General features: G+C 32.8%; 1 protein-coding gene across 1 annotated transcript in view; it reads left to right on the top strand.

Moving 5' to 3' along the window:
- Window positions 1-3,335: 3,335 nt before the first annotated feature.
- LOC127837001 (MORN repeat-containing protein 2-like) overlaps window positions 3,336-10,077 on the top strand; it is a 69,488-nt gene continuing 62,746 nt past the window's right edge. The window contains exons 1-4 of the mRNA XM_052363693.1: window positions 3,336-3,395; window positions 3,955-3,966; window positions 7,572-7,652; window positions 8,674-8,914. Coding sequence (XP_052219653.1) covers window positions 3,389-3,395; window positions 3,955-3,966; window positions 7,572-7,652; window positions 8,674-8,914 — 341 coding nt within the window. The 5' untranslated portion in view covers window positions 3,336-3,388. The remainder of the gene's footprint in view (window positions 3,396-3,954; window positions 3,967-7,571; window positions 7,653-8,673; window positions 8,915-10,077) is intronic.

Raw genomic sequence — 10,077 nt, 5'->3', positions numbered from 1 at the left:
TGGTGACCTAGGTTGAAAAATTATCACTTAGGCCAGGGATTTCGGTAATTCTACATTCGCCCGCCGAGTACCGAAATCCCTCATATTCACGCTTTATATGGTCAATATGTCATTTTTTGCAAAATGCTACATTAAATAAAGAAATAGTTTTTTTTGTTTAGTGGACGTGCTTGGCATTTTTTTTGGAATACAATAGGATTTTGACCTTATACTTCATGCAATCCAATTTTTTGGGCGACAAAATTCAGTATTCTGCGCTCGGCCGCTGATGGTGTATTGTAAACATCATATTAGAAACATCATTTCTAAACTGACGGAAGCGGGAGATGAGAAACGGAAATAAAGAAATATCGGCTCGTTTTTTGATGTAGTTTCAGTGATGGCTATTGCTATTCCTGAATAAAAATAATTCTGTATCAGGTTTCTAATTATTAATGGACACAACAATATAGCATCAGTCCTTTAGGCAGTAAACCTATTTTTCGAATACATTTTTAGTTGCCCGTGTATTGACTGATAGAATAGAGATCATCACAGCAGGTTGCTAATACACAACGTAGACTCCCACTATTTTATTCGGTAGTTGAGCGATATGAACTAATAAGATACGGATCGCCCCAGCAGGTTGCTAATACACACTGTAGACTTCCCCTGTTTTATTATTGTATTTTTATAGTGTATTCATTCGGGTCTGCTGGTGTTATTATAAAGGTCATTTAATGTGAAAATAGGGTTTCTGACATAATTTCAATCGTTTTGTTTTATACACAATTTATGAAACAATGAATGTATTGGCGCGATGGAACAAGCTGACAGAATAGTATCAGTTTTTAATTATGTTTAATTTAATTCGGATCTCTCGCTTCACTCAACGTTCAATGGCACGCACACTTATCACAATTATAAAAGCATGTTTAATTCTATTTCTTTTTAAAAATTATGTACAATTATACATTTTATAAATTGTTATTGTTTTTTACCCAACCAAAAATAGATTATTTGTTATATATAAAGCGCTTTACTTTTGCAAAATGCTACATTTAATAAAGAAATATCGCTTTGTTTTTGTTAAGTGGACGTGCTTGACATATTTATAAAAGAGCAGTTTTGTGTAATACGATCGGCCGCTGATGAGTTATTGTAATATATACTATTATGATAAGAAACAGTAGCAGGCTGATAAAAGAACTTATGTATTTATTGAACATGAAAAAAATCATCAACTAAAAATGTTTTGAAATTATAAATTTGCCCAGATTAACTGCATAACATTATTCATCTAGCGGCCAAGTGCATGAATCTGCGCTCGACCGCTGTTGGGTATTTTACTTTATGCATGTTCTCGTAAAAATAATGTTGATTCTTTTTGATTCGTATGTTACGCCATTACTTTGTTATGCATGTGAGGTTGATAGTTTTTTGCAAATGCCGATGATATTGAACGAGTTCATAGATTTTTTAAACGAAAACTTTGTCAAAATGAGTCAGTCAGTCAGTCAGTCAGTCAGTCAGTCAGTCAGTCAGTCACGCACGCAATGAGTTTCATCAGATCGTATTTTGTACTTTTAAGAGGTCGGACTCGGGGATAAATAACATGATTATTGTGTGCCAGTCTCGTCTTGTATAAACATACAAACACAATGCTTTTATATAATTGTATATTTGCTCAATATTTGAATATATTTTCATCTCGAAATTACAAAAAAAAGTACAAAAAGAAAACAATAAAAAAATATTAAATTAAACATTTGCAGTTGTACTTAGAAATAAGAAATGTTACATTGATTCATTGATAACACATTCATATATTTGTATGTATGTGCGATTAATTTATTCATAATTTTGTGTAAGTATTATTTTTTTAATGTTTTCAATGTTTATCCACTTGACAAAACCAGGTATGCTACATGTAGCAAAAGCATTTATATTATATTGACGCATGTGCGCAGCGGGTAATCAGATTCCCCGCTGCGGTATTCAGATTATCACCTTCAATCGGAGGCAATTTAATAACACCCCGCTAATTAGATAGCAGGATTAACAGCTTCAATAAGTTGTGATTTAATTAAAACCCCGCTTATAGTTTACCTATGTATTCCGTTGATATTTCTATCATGAATTAAATGAAACACAAGTTAAATGCCCCATCTTTTATATTTCTTTATAAAATTTCGGTACTCGGCGGGCAAATGTAGAATTACCGAAATCCCCCCTAAGCGGCAACTTATGCTGTCAAGTGTGCTTAATAATTAACATTAATATTATTTTTTGCACGTAAACATTCAAGCAAAGCCAAAAACCAAGAATACAAATGATATTTTTGACACTTTCAGATGTAAATATGGGGGATTTCGGTACTCTGTGGGCGAATGTAGAATTACCGAAATCCCCGCTACAAGTCCATATTTTTCAAAAGAAGTGAGATATTGTTGTTAAGTTTTTGTCTGTACCTCTTCTTTCTAATATCAAAAAGCCACCCAGATGATTTTTTGACACTTGAAGAGCTTTACAGCGGGGATTTCTGTTCCTGATCGTGCTTGTGAAAACATGCACTATGGATTCATACTCGGAATCCCAATAATAATGTATATATTTTAGTTTTTCACTACCAAAAATGGAAAAAAACAATTTTTCATCAGTGAATTGATAGTATTTTGCAATATTCTATCTTAATATCCGCAGTATTTTGATAAATAATAAATATTATTGGGGATTTCTGGGGATTTCTGGCTCGGAATCCCAATAATTATGTATATATTTTAGTTTTTCACTACCAAACATGGATAAAAACAATTTTTCATCAGTGAATTGATTGTATTTTGCAATATTCTATCTTAATATCCGCAGTATTTTGATAAATAATAAATATTATTGGGGATTTCTGGGGATTTCGGGCTCGGAATCCCAATAATTATGTATATATTTTAGTTTTTCACTACCAACCATGGATAAAAACAATTTTTCATCAGTGAATTGATTGTATTTTGCAATATTCTATCTTAATATCCGCAGTATTTTGATAATTAATAAATAGTATTGGGGATTTCTGGGGATTTCTGTGGATTTCTGGCTCGGAATCCCAATAATTATGTATATATTTTAGTTTTTCACTTCCAAACATGGATAATAACAATTTTTCATCAGTGAATTGATTGTAATTTGCAATATTCTATCTTAATATCCGCAGTATTTTGATAAATAATAAATATTATTGGGGATTTCGGGGGATTTCGGGGGATTTCTTGGGATATCTGGGGATTTCGGGGGATTTCGGTAATTACGGGGAATTCGGTATTTCTACACACCCTCACCATAGCTACTATTTACAAATGGCGGCGCCTGTACACTAATTGTAAACAAGTTGGAAAGCGTTCTACAAAAAAGTGAAATGCCAGGTTTGAGGATCTTTTCATGTATAGTTGATACATATATATATCAAAATATTTGTGTCAGCCTTATTGTACATCAATTAGAATGAATTAAGATCATTTATAACTGAAAATTCTTCAGAAAAACGCGAATGTATGTGTGATTTAATCGTTATTGACCTTTGTAACTTGTTCTTGCAACATGTACTCTCCAGTCCGACTAAGATATTTCAATACGAGATCATGTTTTCGTATAGTGTCATTTATGATCTTCTGTGGAAAAGAATTGCAGGTTTCACAACTGCAAGCCAACTGTTAGGTACAAACAATTTGGCTACACTTTAGCTAACCTCAGTATAGAAAGCGCCAAAGCCCAAAGACGCTTAATATTGATCAATGTGTGCTTTTATGTACCAGTCAAGCTCATTAGCGTTCTTCTGTTATCCCTGATATCACGTTAAGTTACAGTTGCATATATCCTTATATATTGAGTGTTAAGTTTTATGTTTAATGTTTTGATTTCTGAAAATTTTAAGAATTCCTTCATTCATTTTTGACCATATTGTGCTGATGCTTCTCTTTCCAGAGCACACAGAAGGTACCCTATCTTTATATATATTGTGTACCTGTTACATGATTATCAGTCCTTTTTGATCTGTTTTTCCTTTGCCATATTGTTCCCTGTCTGTAGATATACAGCTGAACTTTAATTGGTCTCTAAATTTCTTAAGAAATGTCATGATTAATTAAGTCACTTAAATAAAAATAATGCATACATGTTTGTTAAATTGCAGATATTTTCTTACTTGAACTCTGAAGTTGAAAATTTTAAAATAGATGTAATTCTAAAACTTATTAAGATGTAATATATTTTAGGCAGCAAAAAGCAACAATTAAAGAGCAAAAAATTAACTCATCAAATATACTAAATCATATTCATTCCCGCTGAAAATGCAGTGAACTAGCAATTTTTTACAAATATTTTTTTTAATGGGGATGTAGATGTATGATAAACAGAAAAACAGGTAACTGCCTGATTGTTTGGTACAGCACTAACAAAATAACCGCTTTGCTAGCCTCCCCATGAATTTTATTTTAAGCCTCGTCTTTATTACCTAACTATCTGACAGTTACCTGTTATTCTCTATGAATCTTTTAAACACTTTGTTAAATACCGGGGTATTGGTTTATCATTTATGATGTTGCAGCTGACATTGCATTTTCATATTTGTTATGAGTGGGGGTAAACATTGCTGGAATAATTGCAGTCGAGAAAAATTGAAATAGAAACTGTTAATGGTGAAAGGCGCAGATAATGTATAACACTAGGTTTATAAATCTCTCTTAAATTCATAATAACTTGTATTAGAAATTAAGTACAGCATTCATATTTGATTCGGTGTTATTTTACAAGAAAGCTTTAGCATTAACAAATTCTCCTCAGAATGATCAAGTTTGAGATTGAAAAAAGTTCAGCTGTTGTAATTAGTTTTTATTGTTCTTGTCAATGCCTTTTTGTATGCCATGAGCATGGATTTTTTCAATGTTTTTTGTGCTAGTGTGTGTAAGATGGAAATATACCCAGTAATGCAATAACAATAATGCAAAAATATTCATGAAACATAATTGCTCTAATAATTTTCAACATGTTTAGTTGTGTTTTTTTTTAATGTAAAAAAACAACATAATATTGTAATTTTGTAGTAAAAAATATACAGTCATTTCTGGTGAAAAATATTATTTATCAAATATAATTTAATATAATGACATAAATAGACATATAAATAATTATAAAATAAATGTGGCATTCCATTAGGAATAATACATGATGGTGTTTCAATGTGTACTATTTATATTTTAATATATTTCGCAACTAAATGGTTTGATATTTAGTAGTATAAATTAGACTATGTGAACAAAAATGGTATCATGTGCACGTAAAGTGTAAGAAATGGGTAAAACTAAGAAACACATTTAATATTAATACCTTATGATTTTATCATAAGTAATAAGATGACTGATAAAACAAATAATGAAATGTTTGTTACAAGTCACACGCGACTTAAAAAGTCCTGCATAGCATTGACTTTAAATAAGTGATTTAACCAAATAATAATTGTAAAAATAATCTATGGCTTTGCCAAATACAATTTTGATGTCAAAATTAACACATTGAGACTCAGTTCATTGTGACAATGTCCCTGTAACTTTTCGACAATAAGATTTTGAATTATTTCTATAACAGTCATTTAATAGTACACATAGCCTATATGTCTGATTAACATTCCTTTTTTCTTGATCAATCATTTTTTATTTCAACTAATCATTGTACATAAATGTACATGCTTCAAAATACTTTACCATATAGCTTGATGAATGCCCAGTAGATAGCAATACTAATCAATAAACGCAATAACATAATATATAATTTCTATATTAATCATATGTGTATAATTATATAAATTGTGTTGCTTGCATACGTTTTTATAAAATATATATAATTTGTTCGATACCTCCATGTTATACATGTATACTGTATACCATTGCATGTTACTGCAAATGCATTATTTTAATGCTTGTTGTATGCAGTGTTTCCATGCATGCTGTATGTCCTACAAGCTTTTTAATACTCATAAAAACATCAACACTGTCAATTAAAATGATTAAGCTTATTTATATTTGTGCATTTTAAACAATATGTTATAGAAAGAGTGTATTATCATTCAATCATTGATCCTATTTTTGTAATATTTGGTCTGATGGCAATTTCAAAGTTGCAAACTGAAATCTGGGTTTTAATTTTAATGATTATTCACCAGTTTTTTTGTAAATCAATTGGCATTCTATTTGTTTTCTTGCTTTTTAAAAGCATTTGATGCATTACATTTGTTTAACAAACCCTTTTATATCATTTCGCTACCATCATACCCAATGGCAAAACAGTGTTGTGTGTATGCTTTTTCTTTGCATATTTGCATGACCTACCCCTGCAACTCCTTGTTGCATGAATTCTTACAAAGAATACTAACTCGATCAGCTTACTGAAGCTATCACCTATGAAATTATTTTTACAAGTCGTGTAATTAAAACATATATTATTCTGTGGCAGCTAAAAACAAGACATATTTATTACCAGGTAAATGTAGGTCAATTTGATCTTAAGTCAATCAAAGCTGACTTTCTTGTAGCAGAATAACATTTTTACAGTGCCCTTTTCAAAATGCACACGCAAGAGAAGTATTCTGGGAAACCAGACTTAATGCATGTGCAGTCTGCTGGGGCTAATCAGGGACGACACTATCTGATTTTATGGTATTTTTGTTTAAAGGAAGTTGTGCTTTGCAAAAATCAGGATTAGGTGGAAAGTGTCACTCCTGATTAGCATTGTAGACTTCATGTTTATCTGGAATATACTGTTTACACATGCATTAAGCCAAGTTTTCCCAAACAAGGCTAATTTATTTTAAAATTCAATTGATAATTAATTTTTTTTACTGCTTTGGGGACTAGAGACCATCAAGAAATAAATATTTCATCATTTTTCAATTGCCAATCTTTTAATACCTAAAAAATAGTGTACTTATATATAGCTCGCCAATATTAACATGGCTGGGACCTTTATGCAAGAGTACATAAAAATACTGTTACACTGGAAACATTACTTGATTGACTTGAAGCTACCTTGCAAAGTATATTGTTTATAATGGCCACATTCAACTCATTAAAATGTACCCCTAACACCAAATGCAAACAAAGGACAAAATCCAAGCGTACATTGCATACATGCATATTTAACAAGCGCTGGCTCAGTTTTGTCAATCGAAACATATTCCTCTTTGGAGACAAAACCAATAGTTGAATAATATAACTATTCCTGTTTGGTGATAAAATAAGTTCATTCTGGGAAAACACAGCCTTTAACATGTGCGTTAAGTGTCGTCCCAGATTAGCATGTGCAGGCATGCAAGCTAATCTTGAATTTCATTTTCCACGAAAATGAAGTTAATCATTTTAAAGAGGTCTCTTTTAAAAGAAAATCTAGTGTAGGGGGAAAGTGTTGTCCCAGATTAGCCTGTGCGGACTGCAGTGTCGTCCCAGATTAGCCTGTGCGGACTGCACAATTTACGCACATGCTTTAAGACCATTTTTCTAGAACAAGGCTCAAATAAACATCATAATTGACATGTTTATTGTTTCTTTTAGAAAAGAAAGGCAAGAAGGTAGAGGACACTGGCCCTGTGATCTTGAGCGGGGTGTTTGTGTTCCCCAATGGAGACAGATATGGTAAGTGAATTATTTAATGCAAAATAAATATAAAGTCTAGTCTTCAACGAGATTTGTGTAAACTATGTAAGCATTAATTACCGGTACTCTCTTTTAATTAATTTCAACATGACAGTAAGTTAGATTTTTCTTTATCTATTAAACCTGATTCATGCATGATACTTTATCACAAGTTTTCATCATAAATACTCTTATTATATTCATACATATTTGTCAGCGTCAGGTTTGGGAGAGCTTCACAACCTTTACTTTACATTTGAGCATCACTCTGAGCATAAGGGGCTTAATGCATGAGCTAATGTTGTTATAGCTTAACCTGTGAGGTCGGCACAGGCTTATGAGAGTCAACACTTTCCGTCTAGACTCGATGTCAGTTAAGAAGAAACTTCCTTTAAACAAAAAAAATCAAAATAGAACAAAGTGTCATCCCAAATAAGCATAGTGGAATGCTATGGTTGAATGGGACAATACTTTGCGCACATGCATTCAGACTTGTTTTGTGAGAGATTATTGTGAACTCTGTAAGCATATATTACTCTCTTGGAAATAATGGCAATATGACAGTAATTTAGATATTTGTTGATCTATTAGACCTGATTAATTCATGCATGATAACTAATTATAAGTTTTCATTTATAATGACTCTTATTATATTCATACATTGGTCAGCAGCAGGTTTTGGAGAGCTTTACAATGTTGACTTTACATTTAAGCAATGCTCTGAGAACACGGGCTCAATTCATATGCGTATAGTGTCATCCCAGATAAGCCTGTGCAAAACACAACACTTTCTGCTTGTATCAAATTTGTCCTCAAACTTTTTTTCTAAACTGGATATGCGCTAAGATTAGAGACTTCCTTTAAACAAAAAAAAAACCCATAAAAGTGGAATGTGTCATCCCTGATTAGCCTGTCGGGACAGCTCAGGCTTATTTGGGGCAACACCTAACGCACATGCATAAAACCCTGTTTTCCCAGAGTGCAGTTTATTTGTTTAACAAAACTCACATTCTCTCCACAGAGGGCGAGTACATACAGCAAGACGGCAGCATCATCCGCAGCGGTCGCGGTGTACACTCAACCACTGATGGCAGTGTCTACGACGGCGAATGGGCCGACGACAAGATGAATGGCGTGGGCAAACTTACCCACCACAGTGGTGCATTTTATGCCGGCGAGTTTGTGAATAACCAGTTCCACGGACGGGGCGTTTACACTTGGCCCAATGGGTCGTCTTATGAGGGGGATTTTGTGGAGAACAAGTGAGTCATATTTTTTTTTTGTTTAAAGAAAGTCTCTTCTTAAAAAAATATTTAAGGTGAAAAGAGTCGTCCCTGATTAGCCTGTACAGACTCCACAAGCTAATCTTGGGTTTACGCACATGCATTAAGCCCCGTTTTCCCAGAACGCGGATTAAGTGTGTTGTCACTTGTGATTTTCTCTTCTATACCAGCTGTTGGTTCTTGTTTGGGGTATAATAAGTTACCAGGCGGAGAGGATTTTATGAAAAACAAGGGAATTGTAACTCTGGAGTTTCTGTTTTGATTTTCTTGGTCAATGCCAGCTGTTTCCCACGTCTTGAAATGGGATAGTTGTGGTAAACAATTAAGTTGTTCAGGGTAGGTTTTTAATAGTTTTATTGGATGTATAGCGGAAATATTTTAATTGTCTCCCTTTACAGTGATGATATGATCCATTATCATATCGAACACACACATATATTATATTTGATGCTATTGAGTATGATTGACATTAATGAAGTAATTCAGCTCAGTGAGTGAGACAAGGTTTTATCTTAAAATTGCACTATTTTAACGTTTAATAGACTTCAATTAATTTACTATACATTTCAGAAAATAGTGCTAAATGCGTTTATGACTTTGAGAAAGAAGGCTTTAATTCCTTTTTTGAGTTGTAGAAGAAAATAAGCAATACGAATTCATTTATTATTTATGAATTTGAAAAAGCAGATGTAAATTATTTTATATTGAATGACGGCAGATATATCCAAATTTATTTTTAATGAATAAGAAAAATAGATCTATGCCCGACACAACAATCTTAATCCATTGATTATGTTCTTTCAGACTCGAGGGTAAGGGTAATTTCACGGATACCGAGCAGCAGACCTGGACGGGGCAGTTCCGGTACAAGGCTGCCCCGGGCCTGCATTTCCAGCTGAGACTGCAATAGCACGTGACTCTTTCCCGCTATTGTTCTGTGATGTCATCCATTGTTAGTGAACGTTCAGTGATCACCATTATCATGTTTAAAAATAAATTTTGTACATTATTCAGTTCTATATTTATATTTTTGTCCTTTAGTCCGCACAACATTATATCCGTGAAATCCTTGAATGTATTTAACCATGCGATATTTTCTAAACTGGTTTACCGTTATCATGTCATTCAAATGGCAGCAGTTG

This window comes from Dreissena polymorpha, chromosome 7, assembly GCF_020536995.1.
Source record: "Dreissena polymorpha isolate Duluth1 chromosome 7, UMN_Dpol_1.0, whole genome shotgun sequence".
Lineage (NCBI taxonomy): Eukaryota > Metazoa > Mollusca > Bivalvia > Myida > Dreissenidae > Dreissena > Dreissena polymorpha.
Note: the sequence above shows the minus strand (reverse complement) of the source record. Positions and strands in the feature narration are given on the sequence as shown.